This window comes from Ostrea edulis, chromosome 3, assembly GCF_947568905.1.
Source record: "Ostrea edulis chromosome 3, xbOstEdul1.1, whole genome shotgun sequence".
NCBI classification, from domain to species: Eukaryota; Metazoa; Mollusca; class Bivalvia; order Ostreida; family Ostreidae; genus Ostrea; species Ostrea edulis.
In genome coordinates this window covers 93,790,959-93,816,304 of record NC_079166.1, presented here as the reverse complement: position 1 = coordinate 93,816,304, position 25,346 = coordinate 93,790,959, and the positions used below count along the sequence as shown (strand labels likewise).

Genomic DNA, 25,346 nt, shown 5'->3' with positions numbered 1-25,346 from the left:
CCGCAATTCAACATCAGACAGTTACAAAGTAATGCGCCTCCCACAATTCAATATCAGACAGTTACAAAGTAATGCACCTCCCACAATTCAACAGTCACAAAGTAATGCATCTCCCACAATTCAACAATCACAAAGTAATGCGCCTCCCACAATTCAACATCAGACAGTCGTGAAGTATTAGATTTCTGTATCAGTGATTTCTACTCATTCACTAAAAACCAACAGCTGACAACTTGTCACTAGTTCACTTCTAATTTCAATCCTCCTCAGAATCGGCTCTCAGCAGTGGACTACTTCTAATTTGATTCTGACCACTTCAAGTCCACCTTAATAAAGCGTTTGTATAGCACACAATGTCAGATGTACATGTTGGTTTGCTTTCTGTTGCTTCAGATTTGGTAGATTACAAGTATACTAATTATTATATAACAGATAAAAGCACCATAAGGCCACATCAAATCGATTCTCTGGTTCTCAGACAATTGTTTTTCAAAAAATGGGTAGGTAGGTAGGTAGGTATAGGTAGGGGGTTTAGTTTTTCAGTTTATCTCCATGTCACAAATGGGTAGGGATTTTTTGTCCGTGGGTTTTGTGTGTGTGTGTGTGTGTGTGTGTGTGTGTGTGTTTGTAAGCCCTGTCAATTGAACCAGTGAATAAGAAGGCACACGTGTAAATCAACACGGGGTCGGTCAAAGGAACACGAAAATGGTGGTGTTCAGTTGGATTTTTATAAAAATCAGCATAAAATCATTAAATAGTTCATCTACCATCAAAATCCTGAAGTGTTTACTTAACAGGATTTATGAGATGTGTGTAACAGGTGTGTAAAGATTTAGCACTCGTCCATCTTTTTTCTTTGCGAGCATGGCTTACACACTTTCGAAGTGCGCATGCTCTGTTTTGAATGACGTAATTTGTGATGTCATCATAATGGAGTTTTCCAGGGAAAGAAGTTGGCCCATCTGAGGTAAGTAAACACGGTTGAAAGAAAATGTTTGCATATTAACAATGAGTTTTTTATTAGATAGACTGATTAAATGGTGTTTCATACCGATCGTGTTATGTACAAGCGACAGAGTACCCGAGTTACTGAAAATTCCGATGATGAAAGTGATATATCTAGTACGTGAACTGTTTGGGTTTTTTTTCTAAAATTTAATCTTTGCAGTTAATGTACTCTGTATACTAAAAATTCTTATTGATTTTGGATAGAATTTCACATTTAAAAACAAATAGATATGCGCCAAGTCCTTAGGAATCTACCCCACCCCCGGCCCCACCCCTCCACACGGGACTTTTTTTTTGGATGATTGGACCGTATCCCCCTTTTCATCTGTCTCCCTAATTTGAAGTTTTTTTCCCAACGCCATGACATAAATAGATAAATAAATAAAATGCAAAAATAAAAACGAAAGATATATATGTATTCGGATTGGCATGTTCCACTTTGTCCGGGTTGAAATCCCCGAGGATGCAAATGTACATTACGCCGCACTGTTTGCAGTACGTACATGGTACAGGTGTACCGCATAGGTATGTAGCTACTAAGACTATAAACCAAACAGAATATCATATGTAAAACTATTACTCTGAATGCATTTTACTTGTTTACAATGTAGCCTGTCGGGGTGTGGTGCATGTCACACGCGTTGTTTACACGTGCACTTTAGGTGGCAGTGGAGGAAATTCGAACCATGTATGGATTATTGTCTCCTGATAACTTTGGCAGTTAACTTTTGATTTCAATCTACTTTTTAAGAATAATATAACCCTCGCTAATCATTGCCAAGCTGCATTTCGATCTTGGCAGAATGATCTTCAGCTACAATTCAAAATTAAGGGGTGATGTTGTGTACTAAGTTTTTCTTGATTGTTTACATCTGTGACTGTTTATGTGATGTATCAACTGATCAAGCTGTACAGTGTCATGACATATAGTGGCATAGCTTCCATTTATGTACTTGCGCATCATTTTGTCAGAAGAAGAAAATTCTAAAATGATAATTAAGATTTTTAACATGTATATGAATATACATGTATGTGTATGTTTGATTTTAGTATAATACCTGTAGAGAATATTTCAGTAGTATGAAGTGCCACACATTTAGACGCATGCATGTGGTGTTTAAAGGTCTCATCTGAAAGACCAGCAACTTTCTCTTTTGAATGCTAAATATGATGATGGAGCATTCACCTCACTACCTACATTTTCACCCTAAATAAAGTACAAGCATGGCTCGAAACCATGATTTCTTGATCCTGTTACCAGTCTTCACGAAAAACTTTGTAAAGCACAGGCCCTTCGGGCCTCCCAGTATAATAATTGTGCAAGCCCGAACAATATTTTGCAGGCCCAAAATGTTTATTTTCTAATTTGATCTCTTGTTATTTGCTGATTCTACTCTATAGACACATGCACAGTTCTTTTACTGTAGGAAAATACAGGTCAAGATGATCATAGTTAAAGAACAACTGACATTAAAAGGATTATATTATTTTTCAACATATTAATCCAGTATATGCGAAAGTTTTTGGACCACACAGGACATTCGGTCCAGTGTAATCAATGAACACAGCGGACCGAACCAAATTTTGTCAGACCGAAAAACCTAATGTAAAAAAGTGAAACACGTGAAAATGCAAAACCAAGGGAATCTTATTTATTATACTAGTAATACTATTCCAGGAATCCTTCCCGTATAATACTTTAGACAGTCCATGCGGTTTTAATCAATTCATTTACGTATTTGGATGTGTGCTATTTTTTTTACTTATAACAAACTCCGCATCAAGATAGTAAAGCTCAAAACCGGACATTGAGACATCTGACATTCCGGTCCGGTGTAAAAAATGATGCATCGGACCTGAGGCACTGCACATCGGTCAGGTCCGACGGTCCGATGTCTTTCGCATAGACTGATTAATCTCGCAGATACATCAGCAGCTCATGTTCAACTCTGTTTTGTATACACCACGTACAAAACATTTTTTAAATGTTAGCCAAGGCCTACCCTCGCAGTGTTCGAAATTGGTTTAAAACTTGGTATAGACCACAGGTCTATGCCAAAATAAGATGACTTAGACGTACCTCATCGAATTGGCATAGACCACAACATTGAAAAAATAATAACACAAATTTAAAACATTTTCATTTACTTCTAATATACTTAGAAAGTGTATTTTCTTTCCATTTCTGTAATATCATCCTTTCCTCATAATGTTTATCAGACGTCGACTGACCATGCAAGGCCCTCTTGGATAACTTTATTGCTTTAAATCTAGAAAATTGGCATAGACAATTTGGTCTATCTCAATTACAGTTGGCATAGACCAGTGCCATTTGACATATACTCGGTCTATGGTTAATTTTGAACACTGCCCTCGGTCCAATGGGGCATGAATTTTCGTTTTTTTCTCCTCGTACGACAGTTTTTTTTTTGTTTTTTTATCGGATGGTTGTGATTGTGAAATACGCTTGGGTGGTTTTGAATTTCCCGGACGAGCCCCCTCCCTATACTTCAGAAAAGGCAGCATGGTTGATAATTTTTCTATGCGAAATTTGACTACTAAGTCATGACATTTAGTCTGAGTCAATCTCACGCTTTATTTGTAATATATACAGAACATATAAGAAAACATTTACAGGCCCATCGGACTCCAGGGTTTAATATTTTAAGAAGCCCGATCCCGATTTTACTGGCCTCGGGCATCAGGCCACTGGTTAATGTCGAAGACTGTGTTACCACTGAGCTACCATGACCAATTTTTATACGCCCGTCTTAAGACGGGACGTATTATGGTATGGCGTGTCTGTCCGTCCGTCTGTTAGCTTTTTCGTGTCCGACCCGTAACTTAAATACTACAAGGCCTAGAATCATCAAACTTTGACTGTAGATACATCTTGGGTAGAAGGTGTGTCGCACATTAAAACCAGGTCACTGTGACTTTTCATTAAGAAGATATGGCCATATATGGCAAAAACTTGTCCGGCTCATAACTTGAAAACTATTAGACCTAGAATCACCAAAATTGGTCAACTAATGCATCTTAGGTAGAAGGTGTGTCGCATCCTACTTTAAGGTCACTGTGACATTTAATTAAGGTGATATAAAAAAAAATGTTTTAATAGGTACTATCTATACTGTTAACAATATGTGACGGGCGTATCATGTGCCATGGCGGTGCACTTTATTTAACATGAATTCATAGCTAAAAAAAAATTATTACTAATTTTTTGGTTAATTCCATAAATATATTATTCCGCTCTCTAGACACAATTCTGGGTTACCCCCCTGCCTTTGGGGGTATAAGCACCTCATTTCTTTCAGAATGGCACAATGTCAGGAGAGCTTTTGTTATTTGTTATACTCTTAATGTTGATGGCATGCATCTATGAACAACAGGATAATTTTTTAGATTATTATTTCTGATATCATATTTGTAAATTGTTTATGAGGGGTTGTTAAAAGTTTGTGGACAAAAGGACGCACTTATTAAAAATTCAGAGTTATCGTAAGTGAAAAATATAGGAGATGTGTAACAAGATTGTATATTTGAAGATTTTAATTTTAATTAATTTTTATAAGTATTGATTTCAGATACATGTATGACATTGCATGCTTGGGGGGGGGGGGGGGGGGGGGGGGGGGGCGGCTACAGTTAGATAATATTCTGGTCAGCACATTCGATAAACTACATGGAATTCATTAAATCACTTCTTTTTCTTTCAGTGGTCTTCAACTTTTAATCTCCAAGAAGGAAATGTAATTAAAAGATGAATAAAGTATCCCTAAGAATACCAGAAGAAAGGCTATGTGTTGAGAAAAACAGCCCTTCCTCAGTACCTCAGAACTAGATGATAGCCCTTAATTGTTACTTTATGCTGAATATGACACAGTATAGAAGATCTGATCATGAAGAAGTAACACCATTGATACACTTGCCAACTGCCAAAATTACTTTCTGATAGTATGACGAGATTAGAAGATATCATGGTGTAGTCATGACACAAACTGCAAATCAAAGAATTAATTGTCTTCCCCAGAGGATGAACAGAGCACGATGGCTTCACATGGATAACATTTCCTTTCGAGTTTTGAAATTAGTAAGTATACAAAATATTTTAGGCCACATAGGGCCAAAAAAAAAATGTTTGTTTTAGGTCGCCTCTGATTTTTAAAAAAAAAGGGTTGGTAGGTAGGTTTATTTTATTTTTTTTTAAATATTTTTTTTTTATAAAAATAAATAAGTGCCTTCGAATCAATGAAAATTTTATAGTTAAAGTTGTAATATAATGTGTTTAACAGATAAAAAATGGGTTCAGAGCACAATGTTTAATTGACAAAATACACAGTATGTGATGGAGTTTTAATATTACAATTATAGATGTCTTGGCATTTCGGGTAATAGTTCGTATATCGATGAATTGAAATCGGAAAATTGAAAAAAATTAATAGGGTCGGTGGATATATTTAGGGTCGGGCAGGCGACCTGAAACAAACACATTTTTTATTTTGGCCTAGTCATAAAATTATTTTTTAGATTTTCATCTTTGTTTGGAAATAAAAATGGGCAGGTGGTTGGAGTTTATTTTTATGCCCCCCTTTGAAAAAGAGGGGGCATATTGTTTTGCACCTGTTGGTCGGTCGGTCGGTCGGTCTGTAGACCATGTGTTGTCCGCTCAATATCTTGAGAACCATTCACTTGATGATAATGATATTTCATATGTGGGTTAGCAGGGTTTGACATTTACTTTCTTGAGCACTAGACCAGTCGGGCTACTTCAAATAATATTTACTAGACCTGACCTTACATCCACTAGCCCTGACCAACTTTCCAGAGAAAAGAAACCCTGATGGTTTCTCCATATTTAAGTACTTATAATTCAAATGACAAACGTTAAGTTTAAACTAAAACGTACTTAATTGTCTCAAAAACATCTTTAGTCTCGTCATTCAATTTGGTGCTTTTATTTTCAAACTTCCCAATCTACTCCTTTTTTTTCTCGGAACATCCTTCCTTGAGGACGAGAAGTCGAGACATTCCCGCACATGTGTCAACAACGAAAAATGGCTATAATATATTTACGATTTAATTTATTCATTTGATACAGGCAACGAAATTAAGGGGAAATACTCGCTAAATGCGAGTTAAAAATTGAATTTGCGAGTAAAAAATCACAAGTGATCGCAACTTTTTGCGAGTGAAAAAACCCCAATCTTTTTCCCGGATTTCCTCGGTTTATTGGCTGTACTTTGAAGTTTACAATAATCTTGTCTTGTGCATAGAAACTCTTTACAGAATGAATATACAAGTATTGAAAAAGTAAACGTGGATCGAATAAATAACTAAGGCCAAGGTCATCTCAGTCGATGGCCTACTTCATACACACTTCGGATGTCTCAGAGACGTCTGATTTAAATAGCAAGCATATTGATCTCGTCCGTGTCTATATAAAACAACACATGACAGTGTGTCACCATTTCACGCGGTGTCCTTCTGTACTCTATAGTCATACACTTCGAGTTCGCGGGGTTTTCTTTTCAACTAGAATTTTTTTAGATGAAATTTCCAAAAGTTTTGAACATATAGTTTAAATTGGCGCAAACAGTCTTCAAGATTTCAATCCACATGATGCTGTTAATAGGTGGTAGATCTCTGGACAGCGAGTACGCCGCACAAGTGTACCATATGACCCGCACCATGTATGTTGTCTGATAATTCATTGAATTTTAAATGAAAGAATTCGCAATCTTATTTTTATTATTGCACTTTAAAGGAGATTTTAAAAGATTTTCCCAAAATTTTGATAAAGAGACATGCTTGTTTTCTTAAATTCATGTAAAACAGTAATCGATTGAAAAATGCTAGTAAAAGCTCAATTTTGCTAGTTGGAAAATAATCCACTAGCTAAAATTTGCTAGTGGTGAAAAAAGTTAATTTCGATCCCTGTGATAGACACTTTCTTATATTCAATTAAAATAAACTGGGTTTTTTTTCAAATGAAAATAAATTCAGTTTATATATATTTATCCGAAATATAACTTTACACCCATTAACACAGAGTAAATGTCGTAAAACATCACTTCCGACAGCGACTATGTATTCGAACTAAAAATAGAGATTTTGTCATCACGCGGTTCAAAATTGCTCGCAAACTCTTTACAGTTATTTTTTAAAGTTAAAAATAAGATATCTTATGGTTTAAAATAAAGTTGCCTTGTTTATTTTTTCAACATGACCAGTCGGACTAGTAAATCGACATTTTACCCGACCGGACCTATCATTTAGTAGACTCGGTCGGTCGGACGTGCCTTAGTGTCAAACCCTGGTTAGTTATGAGTAGAAGAGGATCCTTATTGTTTTTCAGGTCCAAAGGTCAAGGGTCAATCTACTCTGGACATAGGAATATAATGTCCGCTCAATATCTTGAGAACCCTTTGCTTGAAAGACATCAAACTTGGCACACTGGTACATCCTAAGGAGTAGATGACCCCTATTGATTTTAAGGTCATATGGTCAAAGGTCAAGGGTCAAACTGGGCATGGGAATATACTGACCATTCAATGTCTAGAGAACCCTTTGCTTGACAGACATCAAACTTGGTACACCAGTACATCTTCAGAAGAAGATGACCCCTATTGATTTTGAGGTCACATGGTCAAAGGTCAAGGGTCAAACTGGACATAGGAATATACTGTCCGTTCAATATATTGAGAACCCTTTTCTTGACAGACATCAAACTTAGTACACTGATATGTCTTCAGGAGAAGATGACCCCTATTGATTTTGAGGTCACACGGTCAAAGGTCACACTGGACATAGGAATATATTGTCCGTTCAATATCTTGAGAACCCTTTGCTTGACAGACATCAAACTTGTTACACTAGTACGTCTTCAGGAGAAGATGACCCCTATTGATTTTGAGGTCACATGGTCAAAGATCAAGGGTAAACTGGACATAGTAATATAATGTCTGCTCAGTATCTTGAGAACCCTCTTCTTGACAGATATCAAACTTGGTACACTGATACGTCTTCAGGAGAAGATGACCCCTATTGATTTTGAGGTCACATGGTCAAAGGTCAAGGGTCACACTGGACATAGGAATATATTGTCCGTTTAATATCTTGAGAACCCTTTGCCTGACAGACATCAAACTTGTTACACTGGTACATCTTCAGGAGAAGATGACCCTTAATGATTTTGAGGTCACATGAGCAAAGGTCAAGGGACAAACTGGACATAGGAATATACTGTCCGTTCAATATCTTGAGAACCCTTTGCTTGACAGACATCAAACTTGGTACACTGGTACATCTTCAGGAGAAGATGATCCCTATTGATTTTGAGGTCACATGTTTAAAGATCAAGGGTCAACCTGGACATTGGAATATACTGTCTGCTCAATATCTTCAGAACCCTTTGCTTGACAGACATCAAACTTTAAATAGTACACTGGTGTATACTCAGGAGAAGATGACTCCTATTGATTTTGAGGTCACATGGTCAAAGGTCAAGGGTCAAACTGGACATAGTAATATACTGTCCACTCAATATCTTGATAACCCTTTTACTTGACAGACATCAAACTTAGTACACTGGTACATCTTCAGGAGAGGATGACCCATATTGATTTTGAGGTCAAAAGTCAAAAGTTGAATTGGACATAGTAATATATTGTCTCCTATATTTTAAGAATTATTTGTTTGATTGACACGTACCAAACTTGGTACACTGGTACAGCATAAGGAGTAGATGACCCCTATTGAATTTTAGGTCACATGGTCAATTCACTCTTGACATAGGAAGATATTGTCTGCTCAATATTTTGAATTGATGATAATACTATCAATTAAATGAGGTGTGTGTATAACCCTTTTCAATTTTGCACCATGGGGGGCATATGTGTTTTACAAAGATCTCTTGTTTTGTTTTTTTCAGAATATATATTTCACGTTCATTATCCTCACATGTTGCTGTAGAGTGTAGATTACATCATTTTTTTTTACATTGTTTTCTTTGGACAGAAAATTTCCATACAGCAATATTATAATTGTTGTTGAGTGATTTTGAAGTACATTTTCATGTAACACTGAAGTTGAACATTCTTTTTCCCTGTTGTCCGTCTGTCTTTAAACTTTCACATTTCTGACTTCTTCTCAAGAACCACTGGGCCAATTTCAACCTAACTTGACAAAAAGCATCCTTGGTGAAGGGCTTTCAAGTTTGTTCAAATAAAGGGCCACACCCCCTTTCAAAGGGAAGATCTAATTACAAAATTGCAAAAATAGGGTGGGGTCATTTAAAAATCTTCTTCTAAAGAACCACTGGGCCAGATGATGTGAAAGTTACATGAAAGCTTCCGGACAAGTGTAGATTGAAGTTTGTTCAAATCATGACCCCCTGGGGTAGAATAGGGCCACACTAGGTGATCAAAGTTTTACATGTACAAATATATAGGGAAAATCTTCACAAGAAGTAGGAAAATAACAAGGCCAGTAAAATACAAATTTACGTAAAGGCTTCCTGAAATAGTGCAGATTCAAGTTTGTCATAATCATGCCTCCCAGGGAAGGTTGGCCGAGGCCACAATAGGAGATCAAAGTTTTACATTCAAATAAGTATAGAGAATTTTCAAGAACCATTAGGCCAGAGCAGTTTACATTTACATGAAAGCTTCCTGACATACAGCTCTGTAGTGCAGATTCAAGTTTGTAAAAATAAAATTTCCAAAAGGTGTCGCTGTGTTTGGTGTAATTTTTGTTCGTTCTGCACAAACTAGCTCATTCAGCTTGACACAGCCTAGGTAATTTACAGTTGATCATTTGATAAACACTTACTTTGTAGAAATAGAAATTATGATTTTTATCTATTTATACATTTATTGCTATTTCTATGAAGACCTTTTACTAATCACTTCTCTAAATATTTTTGCAGATTTGTCAGAATGTTATGCATCGTTATCAACAGAAAAGAACTTCATAGGTAGACCAAAGCTGACATGGGATGAGATCCTAGAACAAGACCTAGAGTTTACAGGATTGGATAGGATCAATCCACTGGGTCGCCAAGTGTGGAAGTACAAACTTCAACCTCGACAGGACAGCCAGGCCTCACCCTTGCAAAAAGATTAATTTGGCCTGGATAGTCAAAATGAGTGATGATGATTGATATCAAGGTCTGACACTGGAAGCTCAGTAAGGGTAGATGCTGGCAATGGAGCTGTTTAGCAATAAAACAAACAAGTTTAACATTAAACATGTTTGTATACTTTTTTGGCTCACCTGAGCCAAAGGCTCAAGTGAGCTTTTCTGATCACCTTTGCCTGTCGTCTGTCTGTTTATAAACTTTTCACATTTTCATTTTCTTCTCCAGAGTGAACCACTGGGCCAGTTTCAATCAAACTTGGTATGCATCATCAATAGATAAAGGGTATTCAAGTTTGTTCATATAAAGGGTCATGCACCCTTCAAAAAGGAAATAATCATGGAAATGCAAAAATAGGGTGGGGTCATTTAAAAAACCTTTTCAAGAACCACTGGACCAGGAAAGTTGAATTCACACGAAAGGTTCCTGTTTTGTGCAAATCATGGTCTCTGGGGGTAGGGTGGGGTCACAATAGAGAATCAAAGTTTTACATTCATATATAGTGCATATTCAAGTTTGTAAAAAGCTCACAGGGGTAGGGTGGGGGTCACAATAGGGGATTTAAGTTTTACATGTGAAATATATACAAGGAAAATCTTTTAAAATCTTCTCCTCAAAAACTAGATGCAGAACCGTAGCTCTTTGAAAAGAGAGCTTCAGATGAACCCCTTATAAAAAAAACTTCAATTTATGGCAGAGAAAAAAAGTGCATGTTTAAGTCCCTCTATCACTGCATTCCTGCATCGCTGTCTCATGAATTTAATATTAAATAATTCCCAACATATTTTCCCACTATACTTGTTTCCAAACATACTTTCAAATATTTTCTAAACCCACATATAACCCCAAAACAGCTTCAAGTGATTTCAATTTCTTTGTTGATGTAGCCATGTTAAGTAGCCTGTCAATTTGAACCCCAGTTCATTTCCATACTCTTACTCATTTTGAAACATAATGTCTGTGTGAACTAATATCCTCACAAATATTTTTAGTGAAATATTTTGGATGAAATCATCCCAGTTGGGTTAAATACTTATTATTCAAATACTGTAGGTTTGAATATTGAACTAATTTCACAGCTTTCTTAAGTTTGGTCCCCATCCCCGCCAGTCTGTTTTTACGCTTAACTATTGAAATGGAGTGTAAGGGATCAGACTAGGCTTTAATAGCATTATCAATTTTCAAAAGCTTTAGAAAAAATATACAATTGTAGGTCACTTGAGTAAACTCAGATGACATATTGCTATTGATCTGCATCTGTTGTAGTCCGTCGACATTAACAATTGAACATTTTTAACTAAATTCTATAACTGAAAGATGAAGATACCGCACAGCGATCAATCTATGATTCAAATAACGGAATTCTTTTCAAATTTAGTATGAAGCACACAAATTTACATTAAACCTTCTTGACATAGTGCATATTCAAGTTTGTTAAAATCATTTCCCCGGGAGTTATGGTGTGGTAACAATAGGGGGTCAAAGTTTTATATGCTAGCTGATATAAAGGAAAATTCTTTAAAGATATCTCTTGAACTATTTAAGCTAGGGCTTTCATATCTTGTATATACAATTTTTATGGCAAAACAAATCTGACTTATTCAGTATGTCCTGAACTACATTGTGTTTAAGGTAGATCTTTCATATATATTATATATTATGAATTTCTTATGATAAAACCTTTCATCTTGTTGAGGAGCCTCTCACCTCTGGTTGGCGCGGGTTTGAATCCTGCTCGCACCGGTAATTGAGAAAGTTTCCCAGTTTACTCTCGGAAGGTCGGTGGTCTCTTCCCAGGTACATTGTATCTGGGTTCTCTCTTCCACCAATAAAAACTGGGCACCACCAGATAACTGAAAAATTGTTGAGTGTGGCGGAAAACAGTTAAAACAATCAATCATATTATGTTATTTGACCTTGTGACCCTGAATTCTGAGTTTGACATACTTTTAAGAAAGTATAACATATTAAGTATATCCAGGACTATTTTAGATAGGGCTTTTATGTTTTGTATATTGATTACTTATGGCAAGGTCTTTCATATCATACCAAGACCTACGACTTTTTACCTTGGTCTTATCCAGAACAGCAATATCATGCTAGTCATATCTTTGTCTTATATGATTTCATTTTAGTAATGTTGTGTTCTTTAGAGCTAGGTTTGGGTCACATTATTCATGAGAATAAAGATTGATAAAATAGCATTTAAAAATCAAAACAGCAGGGCCAAGATGACTCAGGTGAGCGATGTGGCCCATGGGCCTCTTGTTGATTTTGATATTTCTACCTATATCATTTGTATGAGAAATGGAACTCCTTTTTTTCTTTTACAAATACATGTATTATCATATGGATCCATCTTTGTTGATTATTTAATCAAAGGACATATTCAATTCATTCAATGTATTAAATGTAAATTTATGGATATGTCTGTGGTTAAATTACTTATATATGTATGTATACATTTTTCTCGCACATGCAATTACATATATGATGTATATATATTTACTAATTGTACATGTAATATCCCCTGTTATATAATAAAATATATGACTGAGAATAAAAGACCTGCTGTTTTCATTGCTACCATGACACATTAAAAGATTAGAATAATTCAAATATCTTAATGAATTCTATAATATATGAATTTGATATTTGTATATGATTGCCTCACTGGTGTTCAATGTGAACTTTGGTTTATTGTTTCAGTTTGCTCGATCTTTATATCAAATTAAAATTTAAGACAAATAAGGAATTATTTCCGAAATTGGTTAATATGGTACATTGTAGTAAAATAATCAAGAGTTTATTCATATGAGATAGCTAAATTTCACATGAATAACCAGTGACTGATTCTTGATTGTCAACATTTTCACCGAACAGTTCAGAAATTACCATGGTATATGTACATACTATTAGGGGATCATAAAATTCCTTAAAGAGTGACAAATTTTTAAATATCACCTTTTCAAGGAGAAAAATCCTCTTACGTATATGAATACTATGAAGAGATTAAAAGAGAGGTGGCTAGATCACTTGTATGGTGAGATTCATTTGTGGCAAGAACTGGTATGATGTCTTGAGTCAGAAAGCACTGGAATCCACTAGGAATAGTTTTAGATCTATGGAGCGCCAAAATAACAAACTCAGATATTTGAAGATATCTTTAATTATTTGAAGATATTATTAATTCATTTCATGCACGCAACATTGCAATCAAAGATATCTTCAAATAATTAATGATATCTTCATTTGAATTGAATTATTGATATCATTATTTATTCCGCTGAATTGATGCACACAATAATTTAATTGTTGCTCTCCTCAAATGAATTATAATTTAATGATACCAACAATAGAATTAATGCATGCTACAATTCAATTGAAGAGAGCAATAATTCATTAATGCTAACATCACTTAATGTGCGCAATAAATGGATTATTGCTCTCTTCTATTGAATTAATGATATCATTAATTAAATTGATGCGTGCAATAATTATGTTAGTGAGAGTAATTATCTAATTGAGATATAATCCTTAATTAATTCGACATATCCACAACTGAATGAATGATTTCTTTAATTGAATTGTTGCTTTCTTTTTAAAAACAAAACAACGATGTGCGCATTAATTACTTATGAAATAGCCCTGTATATATAATTAAAAAGATCTATTGAATTAAAAGAGATAATCAAGTCATTCATACAGAGCTCTAAATTAATTTTTGCAAGCAATATTTCCACCACATGGATATTATTGGACTTCAATTATTTGAGCTTATGTAAAACATTAAGATTTTAAAAATCATCCTGGTGAATTTGTATTACAAAAGTCATGAGAGGACACGTCCAGTTTTTGAACAAAAACAGAAAGTAATATATTCCCTTGAATTTGGTCATCCCTGTCCTCAGTGTGTTTCAGACGTGTTTAGTGGGAGGGGGAGGGGGTCCAACACGTTTAGCGGATATTTAGTTGTTGGCATGTGGCAGGAGCGAAACCAGGAATTATCCAAGGGGAGGACGTAATGAGTGCCTAAAGCACGAAATCTCTAAACAAAAATATCTAAGATGAAGGAAAATCGTGATTTTTGGGGGTTTTCTATTACAATTTTGTCCTCATATTTCAAAGTGAGATGATAGTCAAAATTGACATAATTTCCATGTACATATCATAAACATGTAGATATTTTTGTAACAGTATATGAAGGAATCTGGAGCAAATCCTGATTCTGAAGTTATATAAACTGGTGTTATACACCGGATTTTCAAACAATTTATGGTTTTTGCAACGTTTGATTAAAGTTTTTTGTAAGGCCACATTTATGTAGTTACATTTACACAGAATGTTCATGAAAATGTTACCTTTTGGAGTGGAATTAAGATATCGCGTAACATTTTTTTTTTTTTACAAAGATATCTAATTTTTATCTATATCAAAAGTCAACAAAAAACTTAAAAGTAATACAAAAAATGTATATAATTATTAATACTTGTTTTAGATCTTTTAGGCACTGCATTATACAGAATTTTGATTTTATTTATCATACTTTTTGGTTGAATTACTACCGAGTCTGGCCCGTACAGCATGTATTGACAAACGAGGGAGTCTATAATCATAGAAGTATATATATATATCAGGGAAGTCGTTGTGGCCGAGTGGACTTACGCACTGGTTTGACAATCTTGCTTGGTGGTGGGTGCCGTACGTCGCTGGTTCGACCCCGGGCTGGGGCGAAAATTTTCAGTACCTAGTTGTGATTATTTAGTGCTTTATATATATATATTATATATATATATATATATATATATATAATGATAATTATTATAAGTTATTATTACAATTAAAGTTATCATTATGGACACTACTACCCCTCCCCCGACCGGTCGCGGTAGCTCAATGGTAGAGAGTTCGCTTCGTAACCGGGAGGTCGTGAGTTCAAGCACCGTTCATCCGCAAACCCAATTTTAAGACGTTGAAATTGGTAGTGATTGCTCCTTCGCCAAACGCTCGACATTTAGAAGTGAGAATCACGGATCTTTTAGATGTGACCTTATAAACGTAGACCCCTGGTCGTACATGTAGTAGGTGTTCGCACGATATTTCAAAGAACCCTCACTGCTACGACCTTGAACCCTATGGATACATTGGATAGGTACTCCGCTTAAAGCTGGTTACGTCTCAATATGAATAAAATATTCTCGACGGGACGTAAATTATATAAGCAATCAATCATCCAATCAATACTACCCCCCCCCTTTTTTTGTTGTTGATTTTCTTAAGGCGATAATTTCAACGAAATGTGTGGATTCCCTGTCTATCCCATCCCAATTTCCATTTATGTAATCGTTTCACACTTTTTTGTAAGTTTTAGAGATTGGCCTTATGTATTTAGCGTGATGAGAATGATTGTTTGGATGTTTCAAAGTGTTTGATTGCCCGTGTGTATCAGAGTGTTTAACTGGCCGTGTGTTTCAGAGTGTTCAATTGCCTGTGTGTAAAGGAAAGTGTTCAATTGACCGTGTGTAAAGGAAAGTGTTCAATTGACCGTGTGTAAAAGAAAGTGTTCAATCCCCTGTGTGTAAAGGAAAGTGTTCAATTGCCTGTGTGTAAAGGAAAGTGTTCAATTGACCGTGTGTAAAGGAAAGTGTTCAATTGCCTGTGTGTAAAGGAAAGTGTTCAATTGACCGTGTGTAAAGAAAAGTGTTCAATTGCCTGTGTGTAAAGGAAAGTGTTCAATTGACAGTGTGTAAAGGAAAGTGTTCACTTGATAAGCAAAAATTCAAGGAGTGAATAAAACTATATTTCACAAATTTCGACCGCAGCAATGTCTTCTATGTTGTTTTTAGTACCAAATAGTAAATTTTCGTACTAAAATACCAATAACTGTAGAAGTGTTCAGTTGCAGGTGGGGAGTTAAGGTGTTCATTTGACACGCGTTACACGTATGTGTGTGTGTGTGTGTGTGTGTGTGTGTGTGTGTGTGTGTGTGTGTGTGTGTTGTGAAGAAAGTTAGAGTTTTACAAATTAAATATCTTACAAAAAGTTCAACCACTTCAGAAATTTTCACTGTTGAAAAAACCTTAAAGCTTATTGCTGTCAGCCACTTGTTTCGACCTACGAAAACATCGTACTTCAACTCGGCCTTGCTTTCATCAATTTATTCCTTCATGGTTTCAATTTCTTTAAATTCACCGCCCAGAAGTTTCTTGCAAAGCGTATCAACTGTCAAGGACGAGTCTACCGGTATAATTGTCCATGGAACAATCTGTTTTGAGTTAAAAATAATCTCAATGCTGACAAGAACTGTTTCTGTCACCATATTGTTTACATCAACTAAGCAGCACGTCTTTTTCAGCAAGGTACTTTACGATTTTGGTGCGAAAACATGAGTTTTATTTTGATGGATAAAATACGGGCGGCGGCGATTTTTTTCCGGGGCGGCAATAAACTCGTGTCAGCGGCCAATTTTTTTGGGGGGGCGGCAGTGCCTGAGAACCAGAGAATCGATTTGATGTGGCCTAAACAACAAGGATTTTACCTGAATGAGATCATACATTTGTTACTTATAAAATAAATTCTTTAATTTAAGATCAGTGAATATATTTATGTATCATTTTAAGCATCTTTTTTTTAAAAGTCTCCTGATTTATGGAGTGAGACGTGTCCTTGAGGTACTTGTAGATAGATAACAAATCTATCAAAAACATCAATATCACTTCACCGGTTGTGCTATATACAAAATTTTGAAATATGTTACATTTTCATTATGCTCCCCAAAAATATTTCAGGGGAGCATATAGTTGCTGTCGTGTCTGTCCATCTGTTGTCCGTCTGTCCATATGAGCTCATAGCTCATATCTCCTAAACCTTTCATAATTGATCTTAAATGTTCTCTGTGGACTAAAGCCTCTTAAGGCCATTTTGGAACGGTCAAGGTTTTCAACAGATTTTTTATATAAAAATTCCCATCTGCCAAACCTTCATCAAAAATTGATCATGATTGATTACAAATATTCCTTGGGACTTTTGGACCAAGGTCATTTTGGAAAGGTCAGGGTCTTTCAGAACATATGCAATGTACCTTATACATGTATAAGGCAAAAAGTTCCTTATTTCAACAGTGTTTGAACAGGTATTGATCATATGTCACACAAATAAGTAACAGGCAAATTGCTTTCAGACAAAAGGTCACTCAAGGTCATTTTGTAAAGGTCAAGGTCACTCAACATATAACTTATATAAGGGAAACAACTCATTTCAACAATTATTGATCATGGTGCAAGTCCTTTGTCATATGAAGTAGTTTATTGGTTAGATGCAGCTGTAGGAGCGTCCCTCAGTTTTACTGATGTTCTTGTTTATAAATTGGGGGAAATCATTTGGAATGAGACTAGTGTACATGTATTTCTGATGAATTTTTTGTTTGGATTAAGAAAAGCGGAAGTAAGTATGTCCTTTTGTGTTCTGTATTTAAACATGGTTGTTTTATAACAAAATTAGGCTGTTGTATAACACATTGGTATTCCTCTCTCTATAAATAACACATGCTTGTTGTATATTTCAGGAGATTAAAGAACTAGAGAACAAGCTGGTCTTCCTCCAGAAGCGATTGAACGAAGCTGAGATCAGCAAATGGAGGGGGATGTTTAAGAAGAACCCTCTGTGGTAGAGGGAAAATGAAGGGGATGTTTAAGAAGAACTCTGTGGTAGAGGGAAAATAGAGGGGGATGTTTAAGAAGAACTCTCTGTGGTAAAGGGAAAATCGACAAATGACTTTGTGCAATGTGAAATAGCTACCTCTGATACCTGGCATTGTCTGGTAAATGGACTCAGTAACACGCTTATTTCTGTCCTTGTCTGGTATTTATCTTAACGCCCATCTTTAGAAGATGTATCATGGTATGGCAATGGTCGTCTATCTAACTGATTTGTTTTATTGTTAAAATTATATGCTTTTAGACTATTACTTGGATCTGAAGATGATGCTTATACATAATATTGACAAGTACTTACACAGAAAGTTTGAAATATTTGGTGAATATAGTCTGGAGTTATGGCCCTTTGAAATGTGATTGATTCACCTGGAATTGTTACATGTTATGTTTATAACAGGTGAATATTGTATTTTTTTTATGTAAGGTGAATATTGTATTTGTCCGAGCGTTTCACCACCATACTCTTACATACAACTACTGCTGATCATGGGGATCAAACTTGGGTCACAGCAGTGAGAAGGGAGAGTGCTGCCTCTGCGCTACTCAGACACACAAATTCCTTAAATTCAGACCAAAATTGACAACAGGAGAATTTTTTGAAAAAAGTTTGATTTCAATGAAATATATGGTGAAAAAATAAAAATTGGCATACTTTTGGCACTTGGTGTTCTTCTAACTTCGTGTTTCTTGTATAAATCTAACTTCTTATAAAAATGTCAGGCTCTGCTTTATTTATTTTGCTATGTTAGATTAACTCTTCAGTTCTTTTTTCTCACCCATTTATGGTGTATCTTTGTTTATTTTGTTTTGGTGATAATGTTTTATTGATCTATTGAAAGCTATATCATAGTAGTGTACATTGTGTAGATATCCACTGACATTGTGTAGATATCCATGTACATTGTGTAGATATCCACTGACATTGTGTAGATATCCATGTACATTGTGTAGATATCCACTGACATTGTGTAGATATCCATGTACATTGTGTTGATATCCACTGACATTGTGTAAATATCCACTGACATTGTGTAGATATCCGTGTACATTGTGTAGATATCCACTGACATTGTGTAGATATCCATGTACATTGTGTAGATATCCACTGACATTGTGTAGATATCCATGTACATTGTGTAGATATCCACTGACATTGTGTAGATATCCATGTACATTGTGTTGATATCCACTGACATTGTGTAGATATCCACTGACATTGTGTAGATATCCATGTACATTGTGTAAATATCCACTGACATTCTGTCTAGAGTTATGTGAAGACTTTAGCTGTATCCAGTGAATGACTGATGGTCATGTAAACTGCTTTTTGTAACTTCTGAATTGTATGTGTACATGTATATTGTTTGTCAAATGTAAGTAGAAGAGTTGTGTCCCTTCAAACTGGACCAGGATATGACCAGACTTTGTAGATAGCTGCCCTACCCATTAGAAATATCACAAAATCTTTACAGTTACAAATTGTCTTAGAATGTAATTTTTTTATTATTATTATTTTTTTTTTTGTTTAAATGATTTTTACAATGCATTGTACTTGCGGTCACTAATATTAAATTTCAGAGAAATACAAATTATCACAGATAATTTTTTTGTTATATGTACAGTTGATTCCAATACTATGAATGAACAAATGTGTGTAAAATGAGATTTTAGTGATGCCCATTCTTTACACTCATTACATGAATGAACAGACTCGGACATGTATTCATAAATCTGATTGTGTTCAACTTCTGTGACAGAGATAAATCTCTAGACATGATTCGGTTACATTTGTAAGCAGACATTCTTCTGATCTTCTCTACAATGCATTGTTTCTGACCTTTAACCTTTATTGTAAACTTGAATACAAGTAAGTGAATTTTATTTAAAGTCGGTATTATACACACATAACAAGTCAACACAAGCTCTGTATGTGCAGCTTTTTAACCGACAAGAAAGATAACTCCGGAATTCTTGAAGAAATGCCTTGAAATTCTTCAGTGACTTCAACATATTGAATAAAAATGAAAAATAAACAACTGAAATTTATTTTTTCATTTTTCAAGCACAGCGAGCGTGTGATTGCCGTGTTCTGTAGACGTTGGTTGACATGCTCATAGTACATGCAACACTCCATGTTTTATGACTGATTTATATTAATTGTTTAATTCCATGATTATATTGACAATAAATTTTATGAATTGCTATTTAAGTGTCGTTTTGTGTAGAGACATATTCAGTGTTTAGACTTTTTATACGGGATATAGTTGTAACATGTGGCTTTCTTGTACGTGGAGAAGGTTTATCAGAACGCCTCCCCTATTCATATTTAATAAAGCTGTAGTACCGAGCTATAAAATGTTTTACGAGATCTAGAGGACTGCTGTATCATATTCCGTGTATTATCTGGAGAGGTCATGCCTGTCTAACGCATTGTTGAATTAGAACAGCCTGCTTTGAATGTGTTCGTGAACGAATACGCAAGTTACACGATCTCATAAAGCACAACCAGTGGGTATTTAAATCTTGACAATAAATCTAAAAATTGATGACGACACTGACCGTCAGAAATTCCCTGTAGACTGTAACAGTTTGGCGGTGGTATATACAGGGGGTGATTTAAATCTTGGATACCATTGTGTAGGATGAATATTCTCAATTGTGGATTATCAAACCGGTGAAGCAGGGAGGGGAATATCTTACTTGTTTTTTAATTTTGTGCGTATACGATTTAAACTTCACATATTTGATTGCAGGACGCTCGATGTTAGTAAATCTTGGGTACAAACTAACAGCAGAATATTCTAAGTGGATTAAGTGGATTAAATAAATCGGTTTAACAAATTACTGCATAATCCGCCCAGGGGTCGGATGAAGTTGTGACCCAACAAATCATAACGAAATGAGAGCCACCTATAAGACCGGCTAATATTTAAGCGCGTATATGGTTTGGTGTTCTGATCTGATCGATTTTAAGCATATGTAAGGATTAGCTGCCTGAGGAATAAAAAAAAAACTATTTCTAAATGCATTAGTACGCGGATAAGCAGTGGCGTAGCTTCCATTGAGGTAACTGAGGCAGCTGCCTCGGTAAAAAAAAAAAAAAAAAAAAAAAACACCTTTTACGTTGTTAAAATGTCGATAGCTTTTGGGGGACTGCGGCCCCCAGACCCCCTGCCTCGGTAATATTCGAACCCAAGCTACGCCTATGATAGTACCGGTGCATGTATGGATACATCCTTCATGGTAGTGTATGTCCCCGGAGGGGGGGGGGTAATTGTGAATGATTTTATACTTGTTGTCTTATATACTGTTAAGGGCACATGATGCCAAAAAAAAAAGGGATGAATGGTTTGATGAATATTTTTTTAGTTAGGTTGTAGTATGTACATATATAACTTTATACAAGCCTATGGTGTTCAAAAGTCGAAATATATCACCCCTCCCTGTGTAACTCTATGCAGATTGTCCCCACTGTTTTAGACGTCATTGATAAATCACGGAAATAAATTACATTCCATACGGTCAATTGTATCCACTTGGTAAAGAAATTTGTAGCAAGTGTAGTTACAGCCCTTTCAGCATAATCGTAAATTTCAATCGAACCTCGTTCAGACCCATGTAAGTCACATCCTAAAAATATACAAAAGGGGACAGATCCTAAACATATATAAAGGGGCAGATCCTAAACATATATAAAGGGGCAGATCCTAAACATATATAAAGGGGCATATCCTAAACATATATAAAGGGACTGTTGAGATTAATAAGTGGCTTCACAATGCACCTTTCCCCTTTTCTAGACAGTGTAAATAAGATCTTAAACATATATGAATGGGGTGTGTTTGGGTTGTTGCAATCTAAGATGTAATCTTTTCCGTCCTGTGAACCACAAAATGACTACATGTACATGTTTTTGTTATTTTTGCTCCAAGATTTCGGTGACACCCCCCTCCCATACACATACATACACAATACTTCCTTTGACGACTGATTGACATGTATGTACTTGTAAGTATATGTGTGTGTTTTTCAATCAACAAGTAACATTCCCGCAGAAAGCTTGGCGTCTTGTTGCAGAGAATATTTTCCCCTGAAATTTGTACACGATAGAAGTACACTGTACTTGGAACTTTGCCCCTCTCGTAAAGGTGACAGGTTTGGAATATCTCTCTCTCTCTCTCTCTCTCTCCCCATGTGGTAACGATTTAATCAGCTAACTGTCGCTTGTGCATTAACATTACGCAATCCTGCCGTTCCTTGAATTGAACACTTTTCTAAAAACCTTTCTGTTTGAACCAAAAAAAAAAAAAATAAAGAAAAAGCACAGGATAATATTTTCTTTTGCAAGGCAGCCAAATTTTTTTTTTAGCACAGAAGCTTTAGAGTAATTAATTACCTGCTGTATAGACAGTTTCTTTCTCTTAAACAGTAAGGCGATTAACGTAGGTCCTTTTTTTTTCATTCACTACAGATTGTGATATAAGGAGACATTGGAGCACGGCCAATCCGTTAGCTGATATGCAGTGTGGTATATAGGTAGGCTGGAGTAGTTGTAAATTATGTGTATGCACTATATTGAAAATAAATTACAAGGGCACCGCAAATCAGACCAGTCGGCATTGTGTTATGAAATGTGTAAGGTGCAGTCGATTGATATGAACAGACATTTCTGCTGAGGTCAAAAGGTGCAGTCGTTTGATATGACCAGACATTTCTGCTGAGGTCAGAAATACAAATTTTCATCAGTGGAATCAATTCATCACAAGATATAAAAAAGGGGCTTTAGATGGTACATTTCGTGAATCCCCTATCAAACCCTCTCTAAACACGCAAATGTGGCCCATTCAGTGAGTGCCGGGCTTCTCTTGATTTCAATACGTATATAACAAGAACGGTACAATAGACTGCGGCCTATGCCGATTTTTTAGTAGTGACCTTTGGCCTGAAAATCAATAGGGTCATCAAGCGAAGATCTCTCAAGATGTTGCCGACCAGATAACGTGGAAAGCAGAAAACGCGATAGGTAACTTGACCGAAATACCAACAGACGTCACCTAAATATTATCATACTCAACAGTGTCGCATACTAGAGTATCAGTCCGCAGTTCATGGGGGTGGGGGGGTCATACCTAGCCTGCATGGTACTATCAAGTACGTGTGTGCAATTGAAGTTGCTAATACACAATATACATGTATGTACAAAGCATTAGAATATAGATTAAGCGGATCTTCTGAAGGTCTTGTATAGTGGCGGATCCAGCGCCGGTCTCACCCTCCCCCTTAGAATCATATGATTCACTTTTCATAGAAGTATGTCCAGAAACACTAAAATATATACATATCATTTTTAACGGATCTCAGTAGGTTTAGGAGGTCCCCCCCCCCCCTGGTCCTCAACAGGTGTTCGCCCTGGACCCACTGGGGACTTCCAGACAGACCCCAGACATCCAGCCGTTTACTACGTTCCCATCAATCCACCCGTTCCCCGTTCAGAAATTTCTGGATCCGCCACTATGTCTATGTTATAGGCGTGAGCAAGTGATAAGAAGTGTTCTTACCATCGCATTGAGGACAAACACAGACAAAGAATACAATAAAACCTTAGGCTTACGTAGTTCTTCCTCGTCTGTGATGTCGTACAAACTTTCATGTTTTTGACTACACATGCAAAACTACAATTTCAACCAAACTTGGCATAAAACCCCCTTGCAAGAAAACAACTAGTATGCAATTTTGTTTCATAAATAAAGGTCTACACTCAGTTATAAATAAAGGTCTACACTCAGTTATAGATAAAGGTCTACACTCAGTTATAAATAAAGGTCTACACTCAGTTATAAATAAAGGTCTACACTCAGTGTCAAAGGGAGGTGACTGGAAATTAGTGGAATTAAATCGGGGTGTTGAAAAAGTATTCCCAGAAACCACTGCAAGAAATGTCCAAACTCGGATAAAAGCTACCGTACCTATTGAAAATACATTGTTTGTTCAAATCATGACCTCTGAAACTAGGTTGAGACTGTGGTAATAACATTGTACATGTGATAAATAGGGGAAATGTCTAGATTATGACCTCTGAGACTAGGTTGAGACTGTGGTAATAACATTGTACATGTGATAAATAGGGGAAATGTCTAGATTATGACCTATGAGACTAGGTTGAGACTGGTAATAACATTGTACATGTGATATATAGGGTAAATGTGTAGATTATGACCTATGAGACTAGGTTGAGACTGGTAAGAATATAACATTGTACATGTGATAAATAGGGGAAATGTCTAGATTATGATTTAATCAAAACAAAACCCTCTTTATGTGTGATCGGGAAGGTGCGTCGGAGGGGTGTGTGTCGTCCCTTCCTCCTGTCGCCCATCCCTCCCCCTCCAGCTAGTATTTCCGTCCTCTCTTTTATCTCTTCTTTTCCGTATCCCCCTCCTACCCCTTTTTGCTTCCTTCCTTCCTCTCCCTCCCCTCATCCTCTCCCTCCCCTCATCCTCTCCCTCCCCTCATCCGCTCCCTCCCCTCATCCTCTCCCTCCTCTCCCTCCCCTCATCCTCTCCCTCCCCTCCTCCTCCTTTTTACCCTGTACATCTCTCCCTCATTGTATCTATATGCCCCCCCTCCTCTGCCTCCTTTTCACCCTGTACATCTCTCCCTCATTGTATCTATCTGTGCCCCCCCCCCTCCTCCTTTTTACCCTGTACGTCTCTCCCTCATTGTATCTATTTCTGCAGATTATACACGTCCTTAAAAAGATTGCATTATTTTTAAAGTGTTGGTTTCCTATAAAAGATTGTGTCATATTTTAAGTGTTGTTTTCCTGAAGGATTCAGTGGTTGTGTAGTACACAAGTGTTGTTGTCGTTTTCTGTTCTCGTAAAGATCGTCAGTCAGGATTACATTATAATAGTAAATACTGTACCACAGAATAATGACAAAATCAAAATATAAACCATCCTCAAAACGTCCAGAAGTCACCACTACACATACATGTACCACAGAATAATGACAAAATCAAAATATAAACCATCCTCAAAACGTCCAGAAGTCACCACTACACATACATGTACCACAGAATAATGACAAAATCAAAATATAAACCATCCTCAAAAAAGTCCAGAAGTCACCACTACACATACATGTACCACAGAATAATGACAAAATCAAAATATAAACCATCCTCAAAACGTCCAGAAGTCACCACTACACATACATGTACCACAGAATAATGACAAAATCAAAATATAAACCATCCTCAAAACGTCCAGAAGTCACCACTACACATACATGTACCACAGAATAATGACAAAATCAAAATATAAACCATCCTCAAAACGTCCAGAAGTCACCACTACACATACATGTACCACAGAATAATGACAAAATCAAAATATAAACCATCCTCAAAACGTCCAGAAGTCACCACTACACATACATGTACCACAGAATAATGACAAAATCAAAATATAAACCATCCTC

At 36.1% G+C, this 25,346-nt stretch overlaps 1 protein-coding gene and 1 long non-coding RNA gene across 3 annotated transcripts in view; both read left to right on the top strand.

Annotated features, from left to right (window-relative positions):
• Positions 1-20,069, top strand: part of LOC125677117 (uncharacterized) — a 36,886-nt gene extending 16,817 nt beyond the window's left edge. The window contains exon 7 of the mRNA XM_056159453.1: positions 17,715-20,069. Within this exon, the coding sequence (XP_056015428.1) occupies positions 17,715-17,819 (105 nt within the window). The 3' untranslated portion in view covers positions 17,820-20,069. The remainder of the gene's footprint in view (positions 1-17,714) is intronic.
• LOC125655958 (uncharacterized) lies at positions 611-12,715 on the top strand. Of its 2 annotated transcripts, XR_008801469.1 has the most exons (3): positions 611-1,122; positions 4,731-5,104; positions 9,941-12,715. It is a non-coding gene; the product is annotated as an uncharacterized LOC125655958 (long non-coding RNA). The 2 variants fall into 2 exon arrangements; XR_008801468.1 differs by lacking the exon at positions 611-1,122 and having other exon boundaries at positions 1,173-5,104.
• Positions 20,070-25,346: the final 5,277 nt, after the last annotated feature.